General features: G+C 34.8%; 2 protein-coding genes across 2 annotated transcripts in view; one reads left to right on the top strand and one right to left on the bottom strand.

Annotated features, from left to right (window-relative positions):
- aoc1 (amine oxidase copper containing 1) overlaps positions 1-764 on the bottom strand; it is a 6,739-nt gene extending 5,975 nt beyond the window's left edge. Inside the window, exon 1 of the mRNA XM_016235585.1 lies at positions 689-764. The gene's annotated coding sequence lies outside the window, so the exon portion shown is untranslated. The remainder of the gene's footprint in view (positions 1-688) is intronic.
- A 5,726-nt stretch (positions 765-6,490) lies between these two features.
- Positions 6,491-19,286, top strand: part of sspo (SCO-spondin) — a 102,705-nt gene continuing 89,909 nt past the window's right edge. The window contains 13 exon segments of the mRNA XM_016235575.1: positions 6,491-6,543; positions 6,740-6,949; positions 11,180-11,262; positions 11,409-11,579; positions 12,025-12,248; positions 14,341-14,443; positions 15,163-15,321; positions 15,453-15,538; positions 16,189-16,314; positions 16,390-16,546; positions 17,621-17,861; positions 17,951-18,092; positions 18,175-18,298. Coding sequence (XP_016091061.1) covers positions 6,491-6,543; positions 6,740-6,949; positions 11,180-11,262; positions 11,409-11,579; positions 12,025-12,248; positions 14,341-14,443; positions 15,163-15,321; positions 15,453-15,538; positions 16,189-16,314; positions 16,390-16,546; positions 17,621-17,861; positions 17,951-18,092; positions 18,175-18,298 — 1,879 coding nt within the window.

Here is a 19,286-nt window from a genome sequence, read left to right as displayed (position 1 = left end):
GCCCCCCCCCCCCCCCCCTCCAAAAAAAAATAAATCCCATATGCCAAATTCTATCTATCTGTCTATCTGTCAGTCTGTCTGTCTGTCTGTCCTTAACTTCAACCTATTGTCAATTCTCAGACTTAGTAACGCCAACGTAAAGTCTTTCAAACTTTCCTATCTATTTTAAGCTGCTCTTGTAAGCATAGGTTATCATTTCTAGAGCACCTCCCCCTTGGAATCAGTGTGTTCTTTGCACAGAAAATCTGAACCAAATTACAGTAATAAAGATACAAGTACGGTGTGAGCCAACACCTCTCTCTTCCTCACAGCTTCCTGCTTGTTTTTCCTCTGTCTTCCTTGACTTGGATGAGAAACAGATTAACCAATATGCTGTATTTAATTACCCCAGTGAGGGCTGTTAGCAATCTTCCTTCAGCTGTAATGGGCAATTCTTAAGCTGATGTTGTTTTTCCACCACCCAAAAGCTATTATGTTTTTCAGGGTCTTCTTTGCTACACAAAATGTCACTGTGTTCTTTCTGCATTTGGCACAATCTATTTCTAACATTTTCTGCAGCAGTGTCGATTCAATTCCACTATTATGTAACCCTCCTTTGCATAAAGGTCCAGTGACTCACCTTGTAATTAGAATAAAAATGAGCGCCTAATGAAAGCGGCAGATATTAAAAATCAATGAACAAGCTTACCTTCAGTGACTGTTTCAAAGTGTGCAGGCTGGATAAATTCACCCCAAAAGTGTGGCTGCTACAGCTGCAATGTGTTTTTTGGATCAGCCAGTGGATGCAGTCCTCTTCTGAATCGTACTGCTCTGATGTTTCTGCTTTTATCAACCACCCACTTCTCTTGAACAGAAGGTGATTGGCCAGCTAAAGGTCATAAAACTTCAGAAGAACAAAGCAAGAGATGATTAATGGGTTTGCTTGCATTATCAGTGCACATTTGTGGATGTTTCACAGGGTATCAGACTATCACAATCTGTTTCGGTGTAAAATTGAGAATTAATACCAGACAGCTACATGCCGACAGGCGTTTGCACTGTTTATATGTAACACATATATTGCATTTTGATCAATTTGCAGATATCAGGAAGAAAAATTTGAAGGTTTGTAAATTTTTCTTTTTGTCCATTCCACATTAATATTATCTCGTCTTCAGCACCCCACCTTTTTCTGGTCTCTTTTACCTCATATTTTCCTCAATTATATCAATATTTTAACAAAACAATACACCTTCAATAATATAGTTTTGGGCACACATATTGCAGCTGGTCATGACATATGGTGCACTATATCATTGCAATATATTCATGTGGAATTTACCCTTTCTGCATTAGAAAATGCATTATGCACTATGGAATATGTGGAATATGCAACATGGGGAAACAATGAAATATACAGAATTATATACAGTTAGATAAATAATGCAATGTAAATGTACAGCATAATGCAAAATGAAAAGATAATGTAAAACAACTATGGCATGAAAAGATGCCAATAACAACATCTGTAATTTGAATGTGGTATAGTCAAATTACTAGCAGTTAACAACGAGTGCATGTTGAATGTTTCCATACACGGTTATTGCATGTTCTTGCTTCCCGAGTTTAGGTGCAGTCTTCACACTTTCAGGTAAGACACTTACAAACTAAATGTTAACAGGATAAAATTCAGTGGATAACCCATAGTTATTCAACTGATGAAGCGAGACAAATTCAATTTCAAAGGTAAGTCCAGTTAAAATGCACCAGTGTCTATAAAGCAAATATTTACGACAAGGAAAGAATGTAATGTGGAGTTATGATGAAACATAATAACAGGAAAAAGATTTAAAATAAAAACCCTGGTGAAGAAACTTTAAAATGCAGTTAACACATGTAATTCAGTTATATCAATACAGCTCATATGCAATTTTTTCAACAGGGTGAAACACAAATCTGACAGCTGAAGTGAATTACAGTGTGAGCAATGTGGGACTGGGAATTGGACAGACAGCTGAAGCTGTTATTGCACTGTAGTGGCTGTTAGTTTCCAACACAGAAATATGATCGGTCAAAACCACCTGATATGAACCAGGCCATCTTTACCCACCTAATGTGAGACTCTTATGGTTAATTATTAGCTTGAGTCTTTCATAACCCTAGCTTGCAGAGAGCTTAATGACAAGCACTTAAATCGCCATCTGAAAGTAGTAATCTGTTATATGTGCAGTTTTTATATTACTGTCTTAAGTTTATAAGTTCTTTTCTGCTGGTCCTCTGTTTTATGAGACCATATCTGTGTTATGTTTAAACTGCAACAGTTTTACTTCAGATGTAATAATTATAATCAGGTTTCTGGCTTTACAAATATTAACACATATGCCTTGGCTGTATAAACTTTTGTGATGCAGATGTTTAGCTGGAAAGATGTTTAGCTGCTTTTGTTTTCCAAGCATCATGGTTGAAACACAATAAAAGTGTATGATTTTTTTAATCCCAGGAATTTAATCTAATGCAGAGGCTTGTAAATGTAGCAATACACACAGTCCATGTCAAACAAAATTAAAATGAAATGCTTGTTTTGGAAACAAACTGATACTTTTACTCTCCAAGGTTGTATAATGTTACAATTGTCTAGTTCTGTTGAATATAAATGCTACTTTTCCGTCTATCAGAACAATCCTTTGCAGGAATGCCAGCTATGATAAACTGGAGATACTCATCCATCATTTTATTGAGATATTCAGGTAAGATTTCATCTCATGCTTTCAATAATATTTTTTTCTCATGATTAATGTCAAATTCAATGCATTAACCATTTTAGCCTTTTCTTCTAATTTGCCAGTTTCAGATCCTTCAGATCAAACTGATGTTTGACAGACATTTTATGTCTATTTCTCAAACTAGAGACTGCATGTGCCGTTTGCTTTAGTTATTGTGCATCTGTGCCATCCACATCTCTTTCTCATACAAAACATAATCATTTGTCTAATAAGAAGACAGTATAGTAAGGCAAAATATGCCGACTCCCAAAACAGACGCTGTTCTGGAAGGTAAGATTCCTTATTTAAGCCAATGACGGAGTAAGTTTTTAACTTTCCACTGTTAAAAAATGGAAATGCAAACTTAATCTCAAACAAATGGATCAGTGTTTGAATTGCTCTTGTTTACACCCTTTAGGAAGTCAAACCAACTAACCTATAGTGACTCTACATGTCAAACTGGGATTAGAGGAAGTCTTTGAACATCCAAAAGAGTCAAACCTCCCCTAAAGGTCAGAGGTCACTCATTCAAGCACAATATTGTATGGATTCTATGAAAATGGGATGGATTCATAAGCTAATGTTGCTATATCACGCCGCTCAAACAAATTAATCGATGTTTGAAACTCTTTTGTTTACACGTAGGAAGTCAAATCGACTTACTCTACATGTTAATCTGGATTGGAGGATGGAGGAAGTAGCCTATTGTAATGTGGAGAAAAGACAAATTTTCCCTAAAGAACAGAGGATCCTCATTCAAGCGATTCGCGCTCCGCAGTCCCGATCTAAATTAAATGATTCACGATCTGCGTTTTGAAGTCCCAATCTGAATCAGATGAGTCATCAAAACAGTGAATCATTATGCGACACAATGGTTTAACTGATTTTGAGTTTCGAAAAGCTGTTTTATCCAACACTACATGCTTTTTCAAATCATTACAAGCAATGTAGAAATTTTCAAATGAATGGCTCTTTTGATCTGTTTTAGCTAGTGAATTGAGTTTGAGTTTTAATCCGTTGGAGCTGTTCCAGCCATGTTTACACGACACTGTCAGTACTATTACTGGCTTATCTCACTAGTTTTATGACATTAAGTGAAAAAGCATGATGTTTACAAACAAAACAAAATCCAGTCATCTAATACCATTGAAGTGAATGTTGAACAGTGCACGGTTATATATGGTAATATCAGTGGTATACTTCAGATGCGGCCGAAATTACAACCATGTTGTAATACATATTACAATATGGTTACATATACATATATTTAATTGTTAGTAGTGACTGGATATTGGTAGGGACACAGCGTTCTACGCCCTTGGCTCTTGAGAACAAAATGTTGTTTTAAGATCTTCGCAAACTTATTCCTTCACCTTCAGTTATTCCTGTATTGCTCTTTATGCTCATTTTATTATTTGAAATCCATAACGCAGTAGATATGTCTCAGTTTTCATTCTTTCCCATAGGCTTTTGTATAGTTTTTACGTCAGGCTATGTGTTGGTTGGTAGGTTTTAAAGAAACACAAACCTCCGCTAAAGGTCAGTGGTCACTCATTCAAGCTCAATATTGTACAGATATTGGATGGAAAAACTGGATGGAATCATAAGACTTTAACTTCTGTACCACTAGTGTTAACAAATGAAATGCAAACCTAATGTTGCTCAAACAAATTGTTCAATGTCTGAACCTCTCTTGTTTGCACTTTTACCTATTAACAGTGACTCTACTGTGATTGGAGGAAGTATTTTAACATGGAAAACTTCCTGTAAAGGTCAGAGGTCACACGTCCAAACACAATACTCCACTGATCTTGGATGGAAAGACATACACTGCTCCTTACACTCGTCGTCTTCTTCACTGAATGCACAATTTTCTATCATTAAAAAGCATCCTAAAAAGGAATCTTCTCCAACTGTAGGAAATGTTGGATGGTGGCAGCTGTGTTTGTGTCTGGACACCCCCAAATCTCTTTTGAAGCTCTGGGCCAGTGATGTTAGTTGCATTTACATGCCCCCTGGTCCTCACCTATTGACTTACTTTATTAAATAAACGCCTCTGAAATCCTTCCACCAAAGTGAGGCTTTATAGGATTAGACTTGCACAAACAGCTCTCCATCAGAGGGATCTACTGCTAACTTCACTACCCCCTTCCTCGGTTGGGACGGAGCACTACTAAACATTGGCGTCACCAAACGACGAGCTAATGCATGCATCTACAGCTGTGACCCACCGGACTTTCCACCAATGACACGCCTTAGACCTGCTGCCATGGGCCTGTCCATACTCACCATTTAAAACCTGCCAACCAACACACACCCCTACCAAATAACCACCAACACCTGTGGAAAATAGTGAATACGGAGACATATCTACTGCTTTATGGATATGGAATAACAAAAAGAGCATAAAGAGCAATACAGGAATAAATAAAGACAAAGGAATCCATTTCAGACGTTTTGTGCTCAAGAGCTCCTGGTAAACTCTGACGACTTAGGTAAAAACTCACTTCACTCCTGCTTATAACTACTATATTTCATGTTCAACTGTTCTGCCTCAATTTTTTTTTTTTTTTTTAGATTTTATGTTAAATGGAAAGTGTTATCAGTGTCTTACAATTTGATACATATTGCAGCAAAAATATATAAATTGCCATTCAAAAATTCAAACAAACAATTTGGAAATATAGGAATGATTTTGTGATTTTGATCTTCTCAACTTCATAACTTGATGTAAAAACATACTGTGTAGCAGTGTTGGGTGTAATTAGTTACTAAGTAATTAGTTACGGTAATTTAATTAAAAAGTAAAGTAAGGGATTACTCTTATGTTTTCTGTAATTTGATTACAGTTACTTCTTATGTAACAACTTACTACTGTGTATAGACTGTAGAACATTTATATACAATAGTGGATTTAACATCAAAATTTAAAGTCTAACCATAAAATGCACGCTTTTTATGGTATACCCTTCTCACTTTAAATACTTTGGTGAGTAAATAAGAATATTGGTAACACTTTAGTGTCCAATTTTCAGTATTAACTTGGTTATTAGCTTGAATATTACTGGGATATTGACTGTTTATTATTACTTAAAAAACATATATTAATGTATATTCTGCAAGACCTTATTCAAAATCCTTAATCCTACCCAATTCTTAAACTTAACTACTTTACTGCGTATTAATAAGCAGTAATCAGGCGTATATTGAGGCAAAAGTCATAGTTAATAGTTAGTTAATAGTGAGAATTGGACCCTAATCTAAAGTGTGACCAGAATAATTTATGTAGTTATCTATTATTTATTTGAAAGGATTAAAAGAACTGTTTCATGTCTATCCTTGTATCATTAACTTGTCGAGTTTGATATAGGATTTAGAAAGTAATTAGTAATACGTAATTAAATACTTTTTGGAGAGAGTAATTTGTACAGTAATCTAATTACACTGTTGAAGATGTAATTAGTAACTAATAATCAATTACTTTTTTAGAGTAACTTACCCAACACTGGTGTGTAGGCACACTTAAAATGGTCTTTTAAACTAATTTCAAGCTTATAAACAAGCTTAAGCATATGAGAAACAAATTCTATCATGTGTCCCAATTTCTTACTGGTTTTAGTATATATTAAGTTTACTGTATCGTTTAGATCTAAATAATTATTTTAATTTTGTCCTCAGATAATTTAATTAATTCTTTAATTGCAGTTTCTTGACTTGATGGTGAAGAACGTCAGCTCTTCAGAGACACAATGAAGTTTCTGCTCGTGTCTCTGCTGGGGTTTAATCTGGTCGTGGTCATGGGGTGAGATGTTTTACTACAGCCTAACATTAAAACATACAAATGATTACACATTTTTAAATTGTGCCATTTGTTTGTTCGCTTAGTTAATCTTAGGGTTAGTGATTTAAACAAACCCCTAATACTAAGTAACTTTAGCACAGGAACTGTAAATGTATTATAATCTCATTGGTCACTGATGAACTCTTCTTTGATTCAGGCACTGGTGTGAACGTGTGGTGGAGGAGAAGGTGGAGAGGTTGGTGTCCCCCCGTGTTCAGCGTGAGGTGGAATGTTCTGCCGTCTATCAGTTCAACACTCAGGGCTGGAGGCTGGATGTGGAGCGAATGAGGCACGAACACGCAGGAGACGACGGCATCGCACTTTATTACAAGAGACAGGGACCTAAAGCTTCCTGTTACATATTCAAGTGAGGAAAACATCAGTATCCCACACTGAAAAAAAAATCTGTGACATTTACGGTAAAATACTGGCAGCTGTGGTTGCCAGAACTTCACTGTAAAAAGTATGGTAGCAACATTTTAGGTATTACAGACTTAACTTAAATTCACAATAAAATACCGTATTTCATTAACTGATGTAATGTTAATAAACCAACATATTGAAGTGTTAATATCTGTTTTGAACCATTGTAATGCACTGATAACCACCAAAAACTGGTGGCGATGAGAAAGTCACCTGATGAACCAAAGCTCATCACAGCTTTTCTACGAGCTGCGGAGGGCAATACTTATATATAGAAGGTGCACAGTGTCATTCACACAAACACTAAACCCCATCACGGTAACACACATGATACTGAAATAATGCAATAAACATTCATTTAACAACATTAGAAAAACCCTAATGTACACAACTGATAAGAAAAAACAAATAAACAAAAACTGGTGGCGATGAGAAAGTCACCTGATGAACCAAAGCTCATCACAGCTTTTCTACGAGCTGCGGAGGGCAATACTTATATATAGAAGGTGCACAGTGTCATTCACACAAACACTAAACCCCATCACGGTAACACACATGATACTGAAATAATGCAATAAACATTCATTTAACAACATTAGAAAAACCCTAATGTACACAACTGATAAGAAAAAACAAAGAAAAAATATGTTATTTCAACAAAAAAGCATCAAATATGAAGCGTCATGCAGGGAATTCTGGGAGTGTCAATTTACGGTTTCTGACTGTAAATTATACAATGACTTTTTCTTTTTCACTTCCAAAAAAACATATTTTTAACAGTATTTTACTGTAAAATTACATTCAATGTAATTACATTTATTCACCGAATATAGTATGGTTTTTTAACAGGTTTTTACTGTAGCATCCACCAATGACACGCCTTACACCTGCTGCCATGGGTCTGTCGATACTCACCGTTTAAAACCTACCAACCAGCACACAACATGACCAAAGAACTGCTCAACACCTGTGGAACAGAGTGAATACAGAGACGTATTCACTGATTTATGGATTTATTTGGACTTACAAAAAGAGCGTAAAGAGCAATACAGGGATAAATAAAGACATAGGAATCAATTAGTAAAGATCCGAAAACATCAGACGTTTTGTGCTCAAGGGCTTCTGATAAACTCAGGTAAAAACTCACTCACTTCACTCAGACTTAAGTAACTAATTACTATGTTTCATAACTGGCGTCACTGCCTTTTAAAAGCGGATGTCCTGGTCTAAATATGGGAATGATTTTGTGATTTCACTCCAGACGTTAATCAACCAACTTCATAAAGTGCATTCTGGGATGCTTTGCACATTATTGACGGAGGAACATGATAATTTAGCATGAAAGACAATTATAAGTATGTTGGTTAGGGTTAGGGTACAATTTTACAATTTAGTGTATGTGTGTATATATGTGTGTATATATATATGACATAAAAAAACTTTGTGATTAAAATATATATTTATTTACATTTTTTTAATTGATTCATATATATGCTTTTATGAATATGTATATTCTACTTATTTTCTATACAAGTTTTTATATATATATTTGTAAATTGTAAAGATCTTAATGCATATGCACACTTATAATTGTCTTTTAAACTAATTTTGAGCAGGCGTTTCTATCATTTATATCAAATTCTATCATGTGTGTCCAAATTTCTCACTTGTATGGAGTTTACCGTATCATTTAAATCTTAGATGGGCATTTCATCCTCAAATAATTTAATTTAATTTAATCTTTAAATGCAGTTTCTCGACTTGATGGTGAAGAACTTCAGCTCTTCAGAGACACAACGAAGCTTCTGCTCGTGTCTCTGCTGGGGTTTAATCTGGTCGTGGTCATGGGGTGAGATGTTTTACTACAGCCTAACATTAAAACATACAAATGATTACACATTTTTAAATTGTGCCATTTGTTTGTTCGCTTAGTTAATCTTAGGGTTAGTGATTTAAACAAACCCCTAATACTAAGTAACTTTAGCACAGGAACTGTAAAATTCATTATAATCTCATTGGTCACTGATGAACTCTTCTTTGATTCAGGCACTGGTGTGAACGTGTGGTGGAGGAGAAGGTGGAGAGGTTGGTGTCCCCCCGTGTTCAGCGTGAGGTGGAATGTTCTGCCGTCTATCAGTTCAACACTCAGGGCTGGAGGCTGGATGTGGAGCGAATGAGGCACGAACACGCAGGAGACGACGGCATCGCACTTTATTACAAGAGACAGGGACCTAAAGCTTCCTGTTACATATTCAAGTGAGGAAAACATCAGTATCCCACACTGAAAAAAAAATCTGTGACATTTACGGTAAAATACTGGCAGCTGTGGTTGCCAGAACTTCACTGTAAAAAATATGGTAGCAACATTTTAGGTATTACAGACTTAACTTAAATTCACAATAAAATACCGTATTTCATTAACTGATGTAATGTTAATAAACCAACATATTGAAGTGTTAATATCTGTTTTGAACCATTGTAATGCACTGATAACCACCAAAAACTGGTGGCGATGAGAAAGTCACCTGATGAACCAAAGCTCATCACAGCTTTTCTACGAGCTGCGGAGGGCAATACTTATATATAGAAGGTGCACAGTGTCATTCACACAAACACTAAACCCCATCACGGTAACACACATGATACTGAAATAATGCAATAAACATTCATTTAACAACATTAGAAAAACCCTAATGTACACAACTGATAAGAAAAAACAAATAAAAAACATGTTATTTCAACAAAAAAGCATCAAATATGAAGCGTCATGCAGGGAATTCTGGGAGTGTCAATTTACGGTTTCTCACTGTAAATTATACAATGACTTTTTCTTTTTCACTTCCAAAAAAACTTATTTTTAACAGTATTTTACTGTAAAATTACATTCAATGTAATTACATTTATTCACCGAATATAGTATGGTTTTTTTAACAGGTTTTTACTGTAGCATTTTTACAGTCTTTTACTGTTAAAATCACAATAATTTTTTACAGTGCACTCATTCTGTCAGATCCGATACGTTTCCTCAGTTATGTCAAACATATGCATTAATATTAGGATTGTACAGACTGTAAAAAGAGGAGAAAAGCATAAACTGACTTTTTTGGTGTAAACTGGTGGCTCTCAACAAGGGGGCTTCAAGATTTAAAATGAGCTAAAACAACAAAAACTCCAGATGAAAAGAGACATCATATTCAGTGTTGGTAAAACCTGAATATATGAAGAACTTTTAAAAGTGCAATTTCTAGAAGATAATAAAATCTTGGAGTAGTGAAAATGTGCGTATTTGTCATCAGAATTCCTAGAAATATATTTTGCCTTAATTTAATGTTTTTGTCTTTTAAAAGCATGCATTGATCAGACTGTCCACCAAAATCAAAATGAATTATTTTTTATAGATATTTTTTGACATATTTTGCCACATAATTCTTAATATTGTAATGAAAAAATAAGCACATTTTAGGCTGCCAAAATTTACTATTGTTGTAAATTTACTGTGCTATTTATATTCAAATGTGTAATTAAATTGACATATATTAACCCCTTTTTTTTAACTAAATCACGTTGTTACTCGTTGTGTCCTTTTATCTTACACCTTTCACCCTATGATTATTCAGATATTGTAAGGATAGTCAAATCTAGCCTAAACCATGAAGTACTCACCTGCCTGAAGGTTGAAGTTCTTCAGGAATGATGCAGAAGACTCCCTTGTGGTTGTTCTTGTTTGAAGCTCACTTTGTAATTATAAGTAAAGTCTCATGGGAGGCAATTGTAATTAATGTATTAATGTCTGTGACTCATGTCTAATAAGATGAATGTCCTTCCCCTGTCTGCATCTAGCACTCCTCCTCTTCTTCAATGTAGTGTTTGTCTGTCTCATCTCCGCTTGATGCTCTCTTCACCACTATGTTCCTTCTTGTTATTAACATTTGTGGTTGATTACAGAGCATCAAACTCAGACATCTAACTTTCACAACTATTGCTTATTCATCCTAACAAAGTGAATATTGCAAGTGCAACCACTTTTTATATTAAAGCATGTATGGCATTAACCTAAAAACAAGCAAATAACATAACATTGAAACAGGTAAATAACAATATCAATATCCAAAACAAAGTTATGACCACATCACATGTATGTGTTTTGTTGAGCGCTGGTGTTTTTGCCTCTCAGACCTCCAGACATTGAGACAGAGACAGTGAACCGGACGGTCAGACAGTGTTGTGAAGGCTGGGCCGGACCTGGCTGCTCACAGGGTGAGATCAGATGGATTTTCAGTCTACGTATGATATCAGATGTTGAATTTGTTGTAGAATATGCTCTTATTTCTCTTTCTACATTATGCAGAGGACGTCTTATTCGTGTATTTCTGGTCATATCTTTTCTGTCTATCTCTGTCCAGGGGTTGGTGCCCGGGGACAGTGTTTCTCCACCTGGACGTGTGAGGAGTTTCCCGGGCTTCATAACACGTCTCTGATGGCTCTGGAGCAGTGCTGCAGTAACCTGTGGGGCTTAAGCTGGAGAAACGCATCCGATCAGACCTGTCTGTCCTGCACCTACATGCTCCTGCCAGGTTATTAGTGTTCATCACATCACTCATAATGCATTTGAAATGCACTTAAAATATCCATCCATTTGTATTACACAGTTTTAGGCAAAATAATAAACTTACTGTGATGCATATTTGTCATATAAATGAAAGAGGTCAAAAAGTATGAGCATGTTCAAAATATAGCTGTGGAACTCTTTAACTAATTCAGTTAATTAAAATGTATGAAATTGAAACACATTCAGTTTTTTAGTACTGTTACAGACATCTGATCTGTTTCATTCATGTATGACTGACAAGTAAGCATCACATTAAGGTTTTTTTTGTTGTTGTTGTTAAAACTGTGTTATCCAAATTAACTAAAAATTTACATGCAATTCAAATACAAAAGTCTTAAATTTACAGCTACATATTTTCCTCAAACTATATATCCTGGTTCTTTACTGACTCAAACGCTGTCTCTCCTCAGACGTCAGCTCTTCTCCTGTGGTTCGTGGAGGGCTGTTTCGCGGTGTTCGTGGTCTGCAGGCGTCTGGCACCTGTATGAGCTGGGGCGGGACACACTACCGCACCTTTGACCGGAAACACTTCCACTTCCAGGGCAGCTGCACGTACCTGCTGGCCTCATCCACTGACGGGACGTGGGCCGTGTATATGAGCACAGAGTGTGATCCTGCGGGACACTGCCGGAAGGTACAAACACACACTCGCTATGAGTTCATATTCACACACACCTGTTTTATATGTCTATAAAAGTCATTATGAACTCAAAATGGATCATATTTTCTTTCCTAATACTAGTTTCTGTTGCATAATTTGTTTAGTCCAAATACTGTTCTATTCTAAAAATTCTATTTTGTCTTAATTCATCAAAAGCATCCATCAAATTAATTCCTATTGGATTCAATCAAATTTCGTCCGAATCCTTCATTTTATTTCTTGTTGAATATCTAGTCTGAAATATGTCACATTCTGAAGCAAAATTGGTTGCAAATGCCATTTCACGCAAATGAAATCAAAATGGACCTTATTTAAATTCTTAAAACTTGTTTCTAATCTTATTGGGCACAATTTATTTATTCTAAAGACTATTGCATTTTAAAAGCATGTTCCTCTCATCTTCATTAATCTTTCATTAAAAAGTAAATTTTTCCCAAAGACCTTTCCTTTATCAAATTAATTCCTGATGGATAAAATCAAGTTTCATACTGCAATTTATTCCTTGTTAAAACCCCATTTTTGTCCGAAGTGCTTCACATTCAGAGGCAAAATTTGTTACAACCTGCATTTAACACACTTACAGTATATTCACACACACATATATACATATACAGTCTATTAAAGTCAACATGACGTCAAAATTGACCATATTTATTTTCATATTTTCTTTCCTAATACTAGTTTCTGTTGCATAATTTGTTTAGTCCAAATACTGTTCTATTCTAAAAATTCTATTTTGTCTTAATTCATCAAAAGCATCCATCAAATTAATTCCTATTGGATTCAATCAAATTTCGTCCGAATCCTTCATTTTATTTCTTGTTGAATATCTAGTCTGAAATATGTCACATTCTGAAGCAAAATTGGTTGCAAATGCCATTTCACGCAAATGAAATCAAAATGGACCTTATTTAAATTCTTAAAACTTGTTTCTAATCTTATTGGGCACAATTTATTTATTCTAAAGACTATTGCATTTTAAAAGCATGTTCCTCTCATCTTCATTAATCTTTCATTAAAAAGTAAATTTTTCCCAAAGACCTTTCCTTTATCAGATTAATTCCTGATGGATAAAATCAAGTTTCATACTGCAATTTATTCCTTGTTAAAACCCCATTTTTGTACGAAGTGCTTCACATTCAGAGGCAAAATTGGTTACAATCTGCATTTAACACACTTACAGTATATTCACACACACATATATACATATACAGTCTATTAAAGTCAACATGACGTCAAAATTGACCATATTTATTTCACTAATACTTGTTTCTGGTCTTATTTTGCATAATTTGCTTATCCTAAAGACCATTCTATTCTAAAAACAAGTTTTGTCATCATAATCTTTAATCAAAAAGTAACATTTTTGCAAAGACTTCTCCTTTAAAATTCAAAATGATTCCTTATAGATGAAGTTATGGATGAATGTGTATTCTAAACACACCTTTCATCGAAAATGAACCATTTCCAAAGAATTGTCCTTTACATGTATTAAATCAAGTCCCACATTCTTGCTGAATATCCTGGTTTTCTGTAAAATACATCACATTCAGAGATAAAATTGGTTGCAAATGCTATTTCATGTTGACGCTGAGACCTCTGTTATGTTGAAATTGTTGCAGAGGTTCAGTTTAAAGTTTTAGCCTATATGACTATCTTTAGGAAACTTGTTTTGTGCCTTTGTTTGATGAAAAAAGAATCAATCAATTAAATAAATTTTTATAAAATTAGCTCATATTCTCATCACACTCATTTTTGCATCTAGCTTCAGTTTGTTCCAGTTCATTATGAGCAGATATTCTTCTCAGATTATTTTCCAGCAAACAAAACAATCATTTATCAAAAATTGACATCTGCTTCTACAGAAAACAATGAAACCAAAAAAACAGAAACTTGGCAGCTTGTGTTGAACATCAGTCACACACAAAGCACATAATAGGTTTTGGGAGTTTGTGATATGATCATCATTCTTTATGTTGAGTATGGTTGTTTTTTGTGTTTTGTGCAGTAATTGCAGACAGCTGGTGGTTCTGGCTGATGTTTGTGTGGTTGTTTTGTGTTTTAGGGACTGCGGTTGATGTTGGGTCTTGGCTTGGTGTCCATATATAAAACCAATATGACTGTTAATGGTTTAACACTACCGCAGGGGGAACCTCTCTTCCAAAACGGTATGAAAAACACAGAGCTACTTTCATAACTACGACTACAGTATATCATGTTATGTACCGCAGTTTCAAAACTCATCTTTATCCAATGGCATAAGTTTGATGCAGTTTATGTTAGATTTATATCCTGTTATAGTTTTAGAAATATTTTGAATAAGCTTTTATTTTAATGATTTCAGGTTTATTTATTTATTTTAATTTTTGTTTTTTTATGTGCTTTTGTCATTTTTATTATTTGTAATATTATGAATTTCATTTATTTTTATTTCAGATTCAGTTTTACTTCTAGTTCGTAATTTTAGTGCTTGTACGTTTTTGGTTTAGTTGCAAAGGCAACATTTTTATTTCGTTTTTTTAGTTTTTCATCTAAAATGTTCTTTTCTTTCAGTGTTTTTATTTTCTAAAGCACATTTATAAAAATACTTAAATGTCCTAATTGAACTATGGCCTAATCCTGGCTTAACCTAAGCCCTGTCTGCATGTGAAACCAGGCCATTATGTTTTATTTTAATGAACAAAAATGCTGTTAATAGCTTTAGTTCTAGTTTTTGATTTAGTTAACGATAATAACCCTGACTTTCTTTTTGAACAATGGCACAAGGCAGAATGGAGTATTTCTATTCTCAAAGAGGTCATTTTGGGAAGTTATTACATTTTATGTTTTTTACTAAGCATATGTGTATGTATTCTGTGTGATGAAAGTGTGTTTCTTGTGCCGTCAGGAGTCAGCGTTCACTGGCTGGGTGACTTTGTGTTTGTGGAGAGTGGTTTGGGTGTCAGACTGAAGTTTGACATGGAGAACACGGTGTATCTGACCGTTACGGCTGAACACATCACTGCCACCAGGGGACTTTGCGGCGATTATAACAACAACCCAGATGGTGAGAACGTTTGGCGTGGTTTGACTTAGTTGCAAAATCTGACATTACACTCTTTTCATGCATTTCTAATGCGCTGTATACTTGCAGTGTTTTACATGCAATATGCAATGCAATGTTTATATTTCATACAGATGACTTCACTACCAGCAGTGGAAGTGTGTCTCCGTATGCTGCCAGCTTTGGAAACTCATGGCGTGTTCAAGATCAGCAAGGCCAGGTGGGAAACATTTTTTTATATATATATATATATACAATTGGAATAAACAACAATTATTTCTAAATAGCAATAGCATTTTTTTAAAGGTTTCTAAATAGCATTGCTCATGTTTACATAATCATATATTTTATAAATATCCATATACCCTGTTTTGGATGGAAGCATACAGTAACTGTCTAAATAGAGTTGAGTTAAAGTCACAATAGCATTGTTGCTGTGTTCAACACACACTCATACAAAAAGCTAAATTAATAAATAAATATTTCATTAAAATAAATAAATTGATTCAAATAATAAAATCGAAATCGGCTGATAAAAGCTGTCCAAGTTTAAGTAATAATAACACAGTAATGCAGCATCTTTAATGCAGGTTCTATTTGACACTATAAATCACCCTTAGTTCAAGCCGGGTTGCCAGATTTATTATTTTACCTTCACCTAACATTATTTGTAATGCACCTCATCCAGTAATCGCAAAGAGCTTTTTTTTTTAAGAAGTTGCACTTTATTACAAGTTATAGCATGAAATAAAAAAAGGTACTATGTATTGTGAAATACGCTATATAAACGAAAACTGTATTGAATTAAAAACCTCTGGCCCAAAGCATTGTGGGTAGTGTAGTCTTATTGTTGTGATGTCTAACACACAGGTGTGTAGTGATGCAGCAGAGCTGGGTCACAGCTGTGATCTGTCCAGTGACATCTCTCTCCGGCGGGACGCAGAAACAGCCTGTCACCGTCTCAAAGAGAGTCCGTTCTCACACTGCCATCACCAGGTTAGACTAAACTAAATATAAACTAGATCATTAAACTAACAGAGTTCAGGACTAACATCCTCTCGGTCTGCTCAGGTGGATCCCGGTCCATATATCGACACGTGTCTGTATCTGTACTGCAGTGTGGATGTGAAGGACAGAGATACGGCAGTGTGCGACACATTAGCCAGCTACGTGCGCGAGTGTGCTCAACAACATGTCATCATCCGCTGGAGGAGCGCCGGCTTCTGTGGTACTTCATACTTCAGCTTAAACTGACTTCTGTTGGTTCATTTTGTAATATTCAATCATATTTTTTTGCTATTTTTAAAATATATTTTCACACAATCTGTCAAAACACTGGATCATATTTCAACTTCATAAGATGATTGGAAATTTTATGTCAGAACAAGATTTAATTAACACTATATAGGGTATTTTCGGATGCTATTCATAGTGGTTATTAGCATTGAAAAATCTCATGGTTAACATTATTAATATTTTTTTTTTCAGAATGCTTGCATACTACTGCATGTTATACTGTAGTCTGCATGCTATTATTATTAAATATTATATGTGAAACAGTGCAAGTTATGCAATGACAAATATTTCACACTGTTGCATGTTGTCACATGACCTGTTGCATAATATTTCTGTCGTATTTTTGTCTGAAATATTAATATGATTACTATGCATTTTTGTTTCAGTGTTGTATAAAAATGTCTTTTTTACACAACATTTTTACACAACAAATAGGAGCTGAATGCATTGAAATTATGGGATACGGTATTCTATGGTTACTAACTGACTAAATAAGTTGAAGCACCAAAATTCAGACTTATAATAGTTAACTAAATCATTTTCATTGCTTTAAATAAAATAAACTTTAAATGAAATAAAATTAAATGCAAAAATATTTAATTTAGTTTAACTTGATGTCTAAAATAACTCAAGCTAAAAATTAAATAAAGATAAAATAAATAGTAAATAGTAAATTAAACTTAAATAGTAATATTGACAAAAAAAATTTGCGATTTAAAAATAAATACTAATTAAAAATATTAATAAAAGTTGTAATAGTTTATAAATTATGCTAAATGAATAACAGTGGTATGTACTGTAAAAATAGCATGATTAGATTAGCTTTCAATCCTTAAAGTGGATAAAAAATGGAATGCCCTGAAACAAAAACAAAAAAAATGCATTTATTAAAATATTTTTGAATAAAAAAAAATATGTTTGTCATATATTTTAAGGCTATATATTTTTTCAAATATATTTATATATTCATTAAGTTTTAAATACCTACATTTATTTCCATCCGCAGAGCGTGCTTGTCCGAGCGGTCAGGTGTTCTCTGACTGTGTGTCGTCCTGTCCCCCCACCTGCTCGTCTCCTCGTCCTCCGGCGTCGGGTCAGTGTCGGGACGAGTGTGTGGGGGGGTGCGAGTGTCCCCCGGGACTCTACCTACACGCAGGTCAGTGTCTGCGGCGGGACGACTGTCCCTGCTTCCACAGACGCCACAGCTACAGCGCAGGAGATGCCATCAGACAGCGCTGCAACACCTGGTGAGTCAAGCCTCACGCATGCAGACAGAAACCACTGTAGCCTGTGTGCTTCGGTTGAAGGTCCCTGTTACTATCTTTCCGTCTCCCAGTGTGTGTCACTCCGGTCAGTGGGAATGTTCTGGAGAGAAGTGTGAAGCTCAGTGCGCTGTGATCGGAGCGATGCACATCACCACCTTCGATCAGAAGAGATACGGCCTGCAGGCCGGCGACTGCCGCTTCACAGCTGTAGAGGTCAGTGACCGCGAGGAGACGGATCTACAGCTGCACTGTGTGTCTGAGATCATCTGAAAGCATCTCTCTGCTGTGTTTGCAGGATTTTGTGGATAAAAAGCTCTCTGTCAGCATCAGCGGAGGACCGTGTGCAGGAGGAGCAGCTGGATGTCTGAGAGAAATGACGGTCACTGCGTTTCATACGACAGTCACTGTCACAGATACAGGTCATCTATCCATCTGTACATCTATAGATAGTTAGTTAATGAGATTTCTAAAGATGGTTCTTCCACTTTAAGATTCGATTTTGTAGATTTCTTAAAGTTTTGTGGCATTTAAAAATGATTTGAAACTTGTATTTAAATCTTTTGTGCAGGAGGAGCAGCTGGATGTCTGAGAGAAATGACGGTCACTGCGCTTCATACGACAGTCACTGTCACAGATACAGGTCATCTATCCATCTGTACATCTATAGATAGTTAGTTAATGAGATTTCTAAAGATGGTTCTTCCACTTTAAGATTCGATTTTGTAGATTTCTTAAAGTTTTGTGGCATTTAAAAATGATTTGAAACTTGTATTTAAATCTTAAAATTCAAGTGAAAGAAGTGCCTTATAACTCTCTAAAGAACTTTCAATAGCCTATATATTGATTAATCCCACCTTAAACAAAATTAAAACTTAATTTATTAAATTGAATACATTTAATTTATTTTGAATTTGCTTTTATATATTTTGATATTTATTATTTGTACGTTTAGTTTGTTTGTTTATGACAGCATAAAGTAGTTTTATGCATTTGTTTATTTATTGATTGAAATTAATTTATGTATTATTTATTTATTATAGTAGTTTATATTACATGTTTAGTTACTTTTATTGTTTATAAAATGTAAATTATTTTTTAAATGTTTTTAAAGAAGTCTCTTCTGCTTACCAAGGCTGCATTTATTTGATCAAAAATACAGTAAAATCAGTATAATTGTGAAATATTATTAGAATTTGAAATAGCTATTGTCTATTTGAATATATTTTAAAATATAATTTATTTCTGTGATCAAAGCTGAATTTCCAGCATCATTCCTCCAGTCTTCAGTGTCACATGATCTTCAGAAATCAGTATAATATGCTGATCTGCTGCTCAAGAAACATTTCTGATTATTATCAATGTTGAAAACACTTGTGCTGCACAATATTTTTGTGGAAACTGTGATAC

Source organism: Sinocyclocheilus grahami, unplaced genomic scaffold (genome assembly GCF_001515645.1).
Source record: "Sinocyclocheilus grahami isolate Dianchi unplaced genomic scaffold, SAMN03320097.WGS_v1.1 scaffold472.1, whole genome shotgun sequence".
Classification (NCBI taxonomy): Eukaryota; Metazoa; Chordata; class Actinopteri; order Cypriniformes; family Cyprinidae; genus Sinocyclocheilus; species Sinocyclocheilus grahami.
The sequence above is the reverse complement of the archived record's forward strand: the minus strand, read 5'-3'. Positions and strand labels throughout refer to the sequence as shown.